At 41.7% G+C, this 13,952-nt stretch overlaps 1 protein-coding gene across 1 annotated transcript in view; it reads right to left on the bottom strand.

Moving 5' to 3' along the window:
- Positions 1–6,784: 6,784 nt before the first annotated feature.
- Positions 6,785–13,952, bottom strand: part of LOC122700842 (histone-lysine N-methyltransferase PRDM9-like) — a 41,295-nt gene continuing 34,127 nt past the window's right edge. Inside the window, exon 16 of the mRNA XM_043913865.1 lies at positions 6,785–6,848. Coding sequence (XP_043769800.1) covers positions 6,785–6,848 — 64 coding nt within the window. The remainder of the gene's footprint in view (positions 6,849–13,952) is intronic.

Genomic DNA, 13,952 nt, shown 5'->3' on the forward strand with positions numbered 1-13,952 from the left:
AATTCTTGGAAATACCTGATTTGGGGCCGGGGCGGGGGGGCGATGGGGAGGCCTGAACACTGGAATGTAACAAAAGGACCTATGTGGATAGTGAATCAAAACTAGAATTCATATCTTAAGGTTCTTCCCCTGCAACTTTCTGCATAAAAATGAGAGCAAGGCAGGGAGAATAGCTGGAGGTCAGGGAAAGAAGAGGGTAAGTGCTCGTAGAGAGATCCGGGGGGATTGTATTAATTTGGCCCTTTGATGGACAAGGAAGTATGGAAAATTACAGAGGGGACAAAACACATCTGGAAAATAATGTGACAAAGCAGTGAGATTAAGAAGAGAAAAGACGATCGGCAGAAACACATTTAGACAATAAAGAAAATGAGATGAAAGTTGCAGGTTGCCATGTCATAGAGACATGGTTTGGAATTAAAGTAGCTGGTCACATCAGTTCTCCTTGAACAAGGCTGTATGACTAGCTGATTCTCCTCAGTTTCCTGATCCTTGAATTGGTATTCAGGCTAATTCTTAATATTATAGTGGACATGAAATTTAATAACCTTCAACAAATTGTTTTGTGAGCTATTTAATACAGTAAGAACATTTGCGTACATCCCTGGTATGAATTTATTCCCTAAACTGCATCTATATTTGAAGTCTAGCTCACAGATACTATCTTCAGCATTCTTTGACCTTTCTACTCCTAGATGAATCCTTAAATGTGGAGTCACTCATTCACAAAACATTCAGGGTTCCCTCAGGGGCTTTGAGCTGGGCCGGGACTTCTGAGAATGAATGGGTGTGGGCTAGGCTCTCAAAGCTCACAACACAGGGGCAGGCTAAACAAATGATTCCAAACAGGAGAGTTGCCTATTAGAGCTCAGAGGAGGAGCTGTTACTCCCTCCTACAGGAATGAGCATTTGAAATGATGCCCAGATGATGAGTTTCTACTCAAAAATGTGTAATCTATGTGAAGTCCTTCTGTTATTTTCTTATTTGTTGCTTTTCAGTCATCAACCTGAGGCTTCTCAGGGTTGCGAGTTGCTTCCTCTTATTGGAGTGGGAGGCTCTGAGGTAGGGATCCTGTCTCCTTCTTCACCTTGGACTGTCCACTCTAGAAACTGCCCAGCATGTCCTTAAGTTTCCCTTCATCAGATGTCTTAGCATATCCCTCCCTAGCACAGCACAAAAGAACTGAGGTTGAAAACATCTCTCAGATGAATGATATAAAGATGTATGAATAAGCTTCATAGAACCATGGAAGTTTTAATCAGTTTGTAAGGGGTTTAGAGAACGTGCATTGGTTTAGATTGCACTACCAGTGATACTGTGATCTCAGGCATATAATCAAATGTTTTTTACCTCATTTTTTGGTTTTATAATGGTGATAGCTATATACCTACTTGTAAGTTTATTCACATAAAATGCTTAAAGTCTGAAATATTATGAAAATAATGTAACAGCAGAACCGCCCACTACTGTTGTTGTTCTTACTGACTGTAAAGGTGGTGATGGTATCAGACAGTGTGCTAAAGATTCAGGGCAGGAAGGCAGCCATCTCCAGGATCTCTGTGTTTTCTCCTATTCTCACCTGTGACTGGATCCATGAGGAGGATATTTTGGGAACAGGATTTGGGAAATACTCACCTTCTGGTGTTTACTGTGCTCCACTCTGCAGGCCATTGAAGAAGGTTTACCTAAAAAATGATGAGAATCAGTGTTTTGGTTGGGAAATGTTTCCAAACTCTGGGTATTCTAATTAAGGACACATAATTCTAAGCTAGAGAGTGACAAAGACAATGATTACTGAAGGAGGAATGGAAGATGATTTCTGTATCATCACCTCCCATGGTTCCACTGGGAGCATTACATAATTATCTTAAAAATAAAAAAAAAATATGAAACTTCATCTGTGCCTTATCTGATGTTCATAAAGTATCTAATAAATTTACTAGTCTTTCATGACAAAAGTACTCAACACTGTAGAAATAGGAGGAAGTGACTGCAATATAATAAAGGTCATATATTGAAAGTCTACCTCTAACATCATAGTCATCAGTGAAAAAGATCAAGAAAAAAAGCCAAGGATGCCCATTATCAACATTTCTGTTCACATAATATTAGAACTCCTAGCCAGGGCTTTAGGTTAGAAATGGAAACAAAAGGCTTCCATTTGGCAAGAAGGAAGAAAAATTATGTCTGGTCCCAGGGCCATGGTTTTATGTGCAGAAAGATCTTTAAATCCACACAGACAAAAATCCTGCACAGAAAGTTGCACTGTACAAAATCAACATTCAAATATTTTTCCACGCATGAAGAATGACCATTCCACAAAGGAAAGTAAGAAAACAATCCTATTTATTTTTTATTTTTTTAAAGCTATAGTCAAGAGCTAAATGAAAAAAAAATATTTCTTTTTATTTATTGGTTTGTGCCAGGTCTTTGTTGCAGCATGTGGGATCTAGTTCCCTGACTAGGGACTGAACCCAAGTTCTCTGCATTGGGAATGTGGAGTCTTAGCCACTGGACAAATAATCTTATTTATAATAGCATTGAAAAGAATGAAGTAATTAGGAATAAACTTAAGGAGATGAGAGACTTATATGTTGAAAACTACAAAATATTGCTGAAAGGAATCTGACATAAATAAATAGATAGGTGTCTCATGTTTATGGATTTGGAGGCTTAATATTATTAAGCTGTTCATACTACCGAAAGCAATTTAAAGATTCAATGCTATTCATATTAAAATCTCAATGGAAGCTTTTTCAAATATAGGAAATCCATCCAACAGTTAACACAGAATCTCAGAGCACCCGAAATAGGCAAAGCAATCTTAGAAAGAACAGCAAAGCTGGAAGCCTCTGATTTCCGAACATACTACAAAGGTACAGGAACCAAAAGAAGGTAGATTTGGCAAAAAATGTGTGCTTAGTCGCTCAGTCTTCTCGACTTTTTGTGACCTTTTGGACTGTAGCCCACCAGGCTCCTCTGTCCAGGGGATTTCTCAGGCAAGAACACTGGACAGGGTTGCCATTTCCTTCTCCAGGGGATCTTCTTAACCCATGGAGTGAACCCACATCTCCTGTGTCTCTTGCACTGAAGGCAGATTCTTCACCTGCTGAGCCACTGAGGAGGCTGGCTGGCATAAAGACAGATATGTCAATCAATGGAACAGTATAGACAGCCAGAAATAAACTCTTGGATACATGGTCTAATGATCTTCATCTAGGGTGTCAGGATAATGGGGAAAGTTTAATCCCTGTAATGAATAGTGCTGGGGAAACAAAATAACCAATTGCAAAATAATGAACATCTCACATCTTGAAGAAAAATCAATTCAGAATGGATGAAAGACCTAAATGCAAGACTTGATAAGACTCTTAGAAGACAACAAGGGTGAAGCTTCAGGACATTGAATCAGCAATGATTTCTTAGATATGGTACCAAGTGCACAAGTATTAGTAACAAAGTATAAATAGACAAATGAGATTAATCTTAAAACCTCTGTGCAGCAAATGACACAGTGAACAGAGTTGAAAAGGCCTCCTATAGGATGGTAGAAAATATTTGTAAAATATGCATCTGATAAGGGGTTACTAAGCATACACCAGTGTGAAGGCTACCTACAAGCCAGGAAGAGACCCTGATTAACCATGATGGCACCTTGATATCAAATTTCCACACTCCAAATTGTAAGAAAACAAATTTCTCTGGTTTAAGGAATGCAGTCTGCTTTGTTATGGCAGTCTGAGCTGACTAACAGTGAGAAAAGGAATTAAATAGACATTTCTCCAGAGAAAATACACAAATGGCCAACAAACATATGAAAAGATGCTCAATATTACTAATCAATAGGGAGATACAAACTGAAACCTTCTGTGATGGGCAATATGTCTAAGAAGACAATAGCAAGCTTGGTAAGGATATGGAGAAATTGGAACACTTATACACTACTGTTGGCAATGTAAAATGTTGCAAGCTTTCTAGAAAACAGTATGGAGTTTCCACAGAAAGTTAGAACTGCTGTATGATCTAGCAGTCCCAGTCAAGAGTGTATTTCCATAAAGAATTGAAAGCAAGACATTGAATAAATAGTGGGCACATGTATGGTCACTGCCGCATTATTCCCAATGGGCAAGATGTGTAAGCAACCTAAATGTTCATTGGTGGGTAAAAGATAAAGATTATATAAAAGATATATGTTATAGCTCTTATATCCACACAACGGAATGTTTTGAAGCCTTAAAAACGAATTCTGTCATATGCTACATCATGGATGGGCCTTGATGATATTTTACTAAGTGACATGAACCAATCAAAAAAGAGAAATATTGCCCGATTCCACTTCTATGAGGTATCTAAGTTAATCAAATCCATGGAAACAGAAAATATAATCGTGGTTGCCAAGGGCTGTGAGGAGGAAGGATTGGAGAACTGTTACTCAGTGGGTTAGGGCTTCAGTTATGCAAGATGTAACATTTCTACAGATTTGTTGTACATCAATGTGTATATATATCCCCGGTGGCTCAGCGGTAAAAAATCCACCTGCAATGCAGGAGATGCAACAGATGCAGGCCCTGTTCCTGGGTTGGGAAGGTCACCTGGAGCAGGAGATGGCAACACACTCTAGGATTCTTGCCGAGAGAATCCCATGGACAGAGCAGCCTGGTGGGCTACAGTCTATGGGTACGCAGAGTCAGACATGACTGAGCGATTAGCACTATGGCCACTAACACTAACATGCACATAGTTAGCAACAGTGTGCCATACACTCAGAAATTGTTAAAAAGGTAAATAAAGACGTGCAGGCGTATGGTGAACCGAGGCCTATGTATTCCCTATGAAGAATCTCTCCTTATGTCAAAACCTTTGCAGACAACCAAATGTTTGTTTTTCATGTCCCTTTCACTAGTTTTAATAACCTCAGGGAACAGAGGGACTTCCCTGGTGCACAGTGGATGAGAATCTGCCTGCCAATGCAGAGGACACAGGTTTGATGGCTGGTCCAGGAAGATTCCACTTTCTCCGGAGCAGCTAAGCCTGTGTGTCTCAAACTACAGAGCCTGCATGTGCTCTGCAATGAGAAGACACTCACCGCAACCAGAGAAAGCCCATGGACAGCAACAAAGACCCAGTGCAGCCAAAACTAAATAAATAATTTTTAAAAATCTGGGAGAACAGAAATCCATAGATGGAGAATCATAGAACTATCTAAATTGTTTTCTCCAGTCTAGGCAGATTAACTCTTCTAAACTGTTTGAGCAGCAGAAGAGGAAGTGAGCTGCTCACTTCTATTTTATAATAAGTGTACTTCATTTTATTTACCTGATGCCATCTCTGGTCAGTGAAATGTGGGAAAGATCATGGAGAATAAATAGTTCTCTCCAACCCTTTCCCAGAATCAAAATATAGAATTAGTTGAACCTTAGGGTAAGAAGATCATGGGTTTTGTTTTATATACATACATAAATAAAATATCTTGACATAATATGTTAATCATTTCCTCTTTGAAGAGATTTAATCAAATAACCAATGAGATTAGTATTAAATCTGTTTGGTGAATTTATTTCTAAGGTTTCTTTAACTGCCTTTCACTAAGAATGTTTAGCAAAAATAATTCTTTGTAAAAAGAATGATAAATTTTAACCATAAAATTTTTGAGAATTACACTGGAAAACCTATACATTCATCTTCATTCAGGCTAATGTCAATATTCAGCCACAACTACTTCGGAATGCTGAAAATTATGTTTTCCCTACTACTGGCTGAGATGTAGTTGAGACCTAAGCCCAGGCTGGTTTCAGGAAGACACCTCCACATCCTCCTGGCCTCTCACCTTGCTGCCTTGGTGTCCATTCTTCATCAGAATCCTCAGTGTCATCTACCTGGGGTTTGACGACCTGCCTGCGGTGATGCATGAAATCCGGTCGAGTGGCTCTGAAACCTGGAAAGAAGCAAAATATTTGTCCTAAGAAAGAGAAACAATGCATAGAAGCAATGGGGAGTGTCACAAAGTCAAGGAAATCTGTAGGATGGGCTGGGGGAATCTAGAATAAGGCAAGAGAGTCAACCTCCCTCTGCTACAGAACTGTGAACATTTCCTCCAGTTTAGTCTGCACACAAAAGGGAACTGTGAGCAGATGAAGCCACCTAAGAGCGGGCCAAGTGAACACTGAGGGTGAAGACCTGTTTCATGTTTCCCAGGCTCACAGGCACCCAGCACTTCCTGTTACCTATAGCAATCAGCGCTTTGTAGTTTCTTTTCACATTCCTATATCGGATTTTTTCCCATTCTCCCATCTCTTCCCATTGTTCCTTGGAGAAGTATATGGAGATGTCTTTGAAAGCATCTTTGGCCTAAGGAAAATAATAGATTCCATCAGTGATTTACTAATCTAAGTCAGACCTTAGGAGCCTTCTCCTCCACCTTTTGTGCAGGGAGTAGCCTGAAGCTGCAGGATGGTCTGTGTGAGACAGGGATGAAGACTTTCCTTCCCGACTGTGTCCTGCTTACCTGAACAAACACTGAGCATTTTCCTAACTCTCCCTGGACACAGAGCAGTTGACGAAGCTAGTGTCCTGTTTTGCCCCACTCCACCCCACCATCTCAGATAGGACCAGGCATTCCCATCCTGTGTACAGTCACAGGGAAGTTCACTCAGCTGCCCAGGCAGCAGTCTGTGGTGCTTCAGGGACCAGCGCCATGCCCTTCCTATAGAGCTGGCTTAGAGCCCAGCTTTGCCGCCTCCACCTCTCACCGTGGGCTTCCACTCTGTTCTCCCGGCATCTCCCTCAGTGCTCTCCTCTGGAGACCTGTTCGGCCTCATGGCCATTGGAGTGCTCAAGGCCAAGGTGCCTGTGGAAGAAGAAGGTGCTGAGAGAGCCCAGACCAGTGTCCAGAGCCTGGTCTGTCTTCCTTGGGTGGAGTATCCAGGGCAGGAAGGTGAGGGGAAAGTCAGGGTGAGGGTATTGGTGGGATGGACGGATCCTGACTAGATATGACAGATCAGCCTAATGTGAACTAGATTTGGTTTCTTTCATTCCCTACAATTCAGCCCCTCTGAGGGAAGGCACTGGGAGGGATGTGTCTGGGGTGACGGAGGGATTCTTGAGGAGACCTGGAAACCCCTAACTGCTGGACTGGGGTCAGGCTGAAATCAGGGCTCTGTTCCAGTGCAGCAGAGGGAATGTTTCTCCAAGAAGGGTTTTGAGGATCTCCTCCTGGACACTCAGAAAAATCTGGGCATAACGTAGGTTCTACGTCTAAGGGACAAGTCGCTCAGCTTGAGCAGATCTGGGTCCCACGGGCTGAAGTAACTGGGGTCCTCAGACAGATGGGACTGGGGATCTTTTGGCTGACGTAGAATGCGCAGGGTGAGAAAACTTGGGATCTGTGAGGCTGAGGAAATCGGGGGTTTCTTAGTAAGGGACTTTAGGTCTCCAATAGGCAGGAAGGACAGTTAGGGTCTTGAGGAGGAAGAGTTTTAAGAGCTCGCAGGCGGAGGGATTCAGGGTCTCCGAGGTTGAGGAAATTTGGTCTCTCTGCGGGTGCTATTTTTAGGGTGTCTCAGACTGAGGGGAACTGGGGTTAATCTAGGTATTTGAGGGTCGCAGCACTAACGGGTTTGGTGTTTCTGTGGGTGAAGGGACTTGTAATCCCTGAAGCTGACGAGACGCAAGCCCCCTTCAGATTAGGACTCAGGTTACTCAAAGTTGACAGGATTTCGGGCCTCCCACCCTGGAATTTGAAACCATCAGGCTAAGGGTTTATGAGGGCTGCGCAGGGCGCGTTCCCGTCAGCCTCCCCGCTGTCCTGCCGCGCTGCCCACCCTGTCCCCGGGAGAGCTAGAGGTTCAGCGACGTCCAGTCCTTACAAGCTGAGGTGAAGTGAAGGGCCAGCAGCCTGCCTGTACCCTGTCAGGCACAAGCGACCAATCGGCCTTGTGACTGAGGCAGTCTGGCCAATAGGCGCCCGGAGGGTGGGAGCGTGATGGAGCCCCGCCCCACCGCTCGGGGATTGGCTGCTCTGTGGGCGTGTCTGTCAAGCCTCCAGTGCCCAGGCGCATCTTGGCTGGTTTCTTTGTTTTCAGGCATGGCCTCTTAGGCCTGGAACCTCAAGTGGGCGGGTTGTCCTCAGGCTGAATGTTTTTTTTCAGTGCCCTCAACTGGTATATCTGCTCCACCAGAGTGTAACCGTGCTCCCGGAGTTTATCCTAGGCCCACCTGTGCCCTACCCTATCAAATCCAGTTTTGTCAAGAACTCTATGTGTTGACTGCTGCATTGTTCAAGGGAAACGGTGTAATTAGCTGCATTTTGATGAGACACAAGATAAACACCGTGTGGTCAAAGATTTAAACACAACGCATGGAATAAGGATGTTAGAAAACACTTGGAGTATATTTAACCTCAAAGTAGAAGTGTCACTGATGAGCCATCTGTATATTTAATGTGGGTATGAAAAGCCTTCAGAAATGAGGTATAAGTAGAACCTCAAGCCCTTGCCAGTGTTTTCTGTAAGCTAAGGCATCGATCTGGAGGACTGTGGATCCACTGAGCTGACATTGCCTGACACCTACTGGCTTCACAAGATAAAATAGGGACACTGTTCCTGGCCCTTAGGTAGCTTTGCTCACAGAAAATTAATGTGATTTCCATGTATTGGAAGCAAAGTGACTGACTGTAGAATTAGTGTCAAGTGGTGGTTGGGAGTCTGGATGGAGAAATGTTACCAGAAAAGCGAGTTTACCTCTTGGTGGGTGTAGAGCCAGAAGGTACAACCCAGCCAAAGCTCATGGGAAGGAAAAGTGTATTTCTTACAGAACCATGGAGAACACCATGGAGCTTTCCAGAGCAGTGTCTCTGTAAACCACAAAGTTGGGTAAGCTTTAGTCTATGAGTACAGGCATGTTCCGGCTTCTGTGGTGACTCAGATGGTGAACAATCTCTGCATAGCAGAAGACCCGTGTTCAACCCCTAAATGAGGAAGATCCCAAGAGGAGGGCAGGGCAGTCCATTCCAGTATTCTTGCCTGGAGAATCCCATGGACAGAGGAGGCTGGTGGTCCATGGGGTTGCAAAGAGTCAGACATGAGTGAGTGAATAACACTTTAACTTTACAGACATGTTCATTAAGGGTCTTGGGCTGTGGGAGACTCCACGCTTCAGTTGATTGAAGTCTTGAGAGTTAGAAGCAGTCACCATCAGCATGCCTTACATTCCAGCTGGTGTGGTATACATATAGCTATCTATTCTTGATATAGATATAGATATCTATTCTTCTTCATATTCTTTCCCCTTATCAGTTCAATTCAGTCACTCAGTCGTGTCTGACTCTTTGCAGCCCCATGGTCTGTAGCATGCCAGGCCTCCCTGTCTATCAGTAACTCCCGGAGTTTACCCAAACTCGTGTCCATTGAGTCGGTGATGCCATCCAACCATCTCATCCTTTGTCATCCCCTTCTCCTCCTGCCCTCAATCTTTCTCAGCATAAGGGTCTTTTCAAATGAGTCAGCTCTTCACATCAGGTGGCGAAAGCATTGGAGTTTCAGCTTCAACATCAGTCTTTCCAATGAACACTCAGGTCTGACCTCATTTAGAATGGACTGGTTGTATTCCCTTGCAGTCTAAGGGACTCTCGAGTCTTCTCCAACACCACAGTTCAAAAGCATCCATTCTTCAGCACTCAGTTTTCTTTATAGTCCAACTCTCCCATCCATACATGACCACTGGAAAAACCATAGCCTTGACTAAACAGACCTTTTTTAGCAAAGTAATATCTCTGCTTTTTAATATACTGTCTAGGTTGGTAATGACTTTTCTTCCAAGGAGTAAGTGTCTTTTAATTTCATGGTTGCAGGCACCATCTGCAGTGATTTTGGAGCCCCCGAAAATAAAGTCAGTCACTGTTTCCCCATCTATTTGCCATGAAGTGATGGGACCAGATGCCGTGATCTTAGTTTTCCGAATGTTGAGTTTTAAGCCAACTTTTCCACTCTCCTCTTTCACTTACCTCAAGAAGCTCTTTAGTTCTTCACTTTCTGCCATAAGGGTGGTGTCATCTGCATATCTGAGGTATTGACATTTCTCCTGGCAATCTTGAATCTAGCTTGTGCTTCATCCAGCACGGTATTTCTCATGATGTTCTCTACATAGAAGTTAAATAAGCAGGGTGACAAAATATATAGCCTTGATATGCTCCTTTCCCGATTTGGAACCAGTCTGTTGTTCCATGTCTGGTTCTGACTGTTGCTTCTTGACCTCCATACAGATTTCTCAAGAGGCAGGTCAGGTGGTCTGGTATTCCCATATTTTGGGTATTTTCCACACTTTATTGTGGCCCACACAGTCAAAGGCTTTGGCATAGTCTATAAAGCAGAAATAGATATTTTTTCTGGAACTCTCTTGCTTTTTCGATGATCCAGTGGATGCTGTCCATTTGATCTCTGGTTTCTCTACCTTTTCTAAAACCAGCTTGAAGATCTGGAAGTTCACAGTTCATGTATTGCTCAAGCCTGGCTTGGAGAATTTTGAGCATTATTTTGCTAGTGTATGAGATGAGTGCAATTGTGCAGTAGTTTGAGCATTCTTTGGCATTGCCTTTCTTTGGGATTGGAATGACAACTGACCTTTTCCAGTCCTGTGACCACTGCTGAGTTTTCTAAATTTGCTGACAGATTGAGTGCAGCACTTTCACAGCATCATCTTTTAGGATCTGAAATAGCTCAACTGGAATTCCATCACCTCTACTAGCTTTGTTTGTAGTGATGTCTCCTAAGGCCCACTTGACTTCACATTCCAGGATGACTGGCTCTAGATGAGTGATCACACTATCATGATTATCTGGTTCATGAAGATATTTTTTTGGACAGTTCTTCTGTGTTTTCTTGTCACCCTTTCTTAATATTTTCTGCTTCTCTAAGTTCCATACCATTTCTGTCCTTTACTGACCCCATCTTTGCATGAAATGTTCTCATAAGCATAAGTTATTTTTTTTTCCATTTATTTTTATTAGTTGGAGGCTAATTACTTTACAATATTGTAGTGGGTTTCTCCAAAGAAGAAATACAGATGGCTAACAAACACATGAAAAGATGCTCAACATCACTCATTATCAGAGAAATGCAAATCTTAAGCATAAGTTTTAAGGGTGCTATTGCAGGAAATGGCCACAAGGCGTTGGGACTTTTTCATGCCCAGTTGTGACTGCCTTGAAAGTGAAAACTTTCAAGTTTTAACCCAAGAGTGTAATTCAATATGGAATGTACCTGAAGAAACACCCAAAACCTTGTGTGTTCTTTCTGAACATTCTTATTTATTTATTTTAATAATTTTTAAAATTTACTGGCAGGTCCATGTGGCATGTGGGATTTTTAGTTCCCTGACCAAGTGTCGAACCCTCACCCCCTGCATTTGAAGCACAGAATCTTAACCACTGGACTGCAGGGAAGTCCCCCTAAGCATTATTTTTTTTAAGTAAACTTTATTTCATATTGTAGTAACATTGATATACCATGTGTAGTTGGTGACAGGTGAACCGAGTGTATTTTCTATTTTGTTTTTGTTCAGTTGCCAAGTCAGATCTTTTTGTAGGAGTGCTCCCTTTTCTACAGGCCCTGTTATACTGGTAAGACATCTATTTGTAAATGCATAAGTGTACATAAATGTAAATATCTAGGTACATCGATATGTAAATATCCAGATAGAGATATAAATGTCTAGGTATGTAGATATACAAATGTCCATATGCATAGAAATATACAATGTAGGTACATAGATGTATAAATAATTAAGTTCATAGAGACATAGATATCTATATACATAGACATATAAATGTATATGTACATATAGACATAACTATCTATGTATATACAGATATAAATATCTATTATAGATACATATAGACATAGATATCTATATACATAGACATGTAAATATCTGTATACACGGAGGATGGTTACACAGTGGACAATGAAGGAGACCACCTTATAGACAAAATAAGTGATACAGATAGTGGCATTTATAAGAGCATACTAGGAGAGAGAACATAAACAATTCCAAACAAAGAGAACACAGCTAAGCAAGATGCATGTGACTAGTTTTAATCTGAGGGGACTAAACCAACAAGTCCACAGGGGGTCAGTAGATGATGGCAAAGTCTTGAAGGGTGAGTTAGTGAAAACAAGTTAAATGTTTCACCTTTGTTTACAAAGTACACCTTATAAATTTTTGGATTCATACTTGTTACCTCCTTAAGTATGTATCACCTATATATCCTCCTATGCCCACATCCATACTGTTTCAACTCAAATTAAGCATAACTCCAACTTGTTTCAACTCTAGTTAGTCAATTGTTGGAGTTTCATGAAAAAGACACATTGTGATTCTTTTGTATAGACTAGTAATGGTTAGGATTTCTGTCTAAATTTTTTTTTTTTTTTTTAGGGTCCTTAGAGATCATTTAAAATTTTAACACTTCTCCCTGCTTCAACTTGTTCTGATTCAGTTGACATTGGAAAAGTTATGGAAAGAGTGTTTAATATAATCTGAACTCACCAGGTATCTATTGTTTGGTGTACATAAAGATCTGAGAAGTAGACTTCGATGGATGTAAAAATAAACATTGTGGATATAGAACATAATTAGAAATTGCGAGAGTCACTTGACCAGAGAGCAATCACAATGGATCCACTTCATCTCCCACACCCATGAGGACAAGTTTATCTTGGTAATAATATCAGCAACTGAAGAGTTAAAGTGTTATCACTGTGAAAAATGATTATGAAAAGAAATCTATGGAATGTTTTCATAGATAGGATGCAGCTTTCCAAGAGGCTTTAAATTTCAGGTGAATGTTTTATTATTTGAAATCTTGAGTGGATTACAGACTCTGTAAGTTTCACAGACTGTTCAAAGTTACATTCTCTTCCATCCTGGAATGAATCCATTACCTTTTGGTTCATGCACTTGTGACACACTTCATCAGCTTAGAGACAATCTGAGTTGGAGAGTGTTCTAAACCAATGTGTGCGTACCAGCTGCAGGTCTGACAAGAAACATTCACTCTCATGTTGTTGTAGTTTCTGTTCAGTGGCTAAGTTGCGTCTGACTCTTTGTGACCCCATGGACTGCAGCACGCCAGGAATCCCTGCCCATCACCACCTCCTGGAGATTGTTCAAACTGCTGTCCATTGAATCAGTGATGCCATCCAACCATCTCTTCCTCTGTCATCCCCTTCTCCATTTGCCTTCAGTCTTTCCCAGCATCAGGGTCTTTTCCAGTGGGTCGGCTCTTCACATCAGGGGGCCAAAGGATGGGAGCTTTGGTTTCAGCGTCAGTCCTTCCTATGAATGTTCAGGACTGATTTCCTTTAGGATTGACTGGTTTGATCTCCTCGCAGACCCAGGGACTCTCAAGAGTCTTCTCTAGCACCACAGGTCAAAAGCGTTAGTTCGTCAGTGCTCTGCCTTCTTTGTGGTCCTACTCTCACGTCCGTACATGACTACTGCAAAAACCAGTAGCTTTTACTCTCACATATGGGATATCAAATTTGTTTTTACATATTTCCTGCTATGTTTAGGCTCTTGGTTCATACTTCATGTACCCATGTAGTGTTGTATTTCAATCCAGTTTGAAACAGAGCTATATTTGAAGAATGCTTTGCCCACCAGCAGCGTTCTATTCTCACCAGCACCTCTTACCTTGCTGTGACATCTCAAAACTCAGAAATTCTTACATGTTATATCAATATCAATTTCATTTTAGCAGAGTTTAAACAGAGAAGTGACAAAATCAGGGTGCCTATTTTATCAGGTTTCTCCAGGCAGAAAATTGAAGCTTGATGTTGTTCAGTTGCTCAGTCGTGTCCAACTCTTTGCAACGCCATAGACTGCAGCATGCTGGACTTCCCTGTCCTTCACCATCTACCAGAGTTTGCTCAAAGTCCTGTTCATTATGTTGGTG

The sequence above is a fragment of the Cervus elaphus genome, chromosome 9 (assembly GCF_910594005.1).
Source record: "Cervus elaphus chromosome 9, mCerEla1.1, whole genome shotgun sequence".
Taxonomy (NCBI): Eukaryota; Metazoa; Chordata; class Mammalia; order Artiodactyla; family Cervidae; genus Cervus; species Cervus elaphus.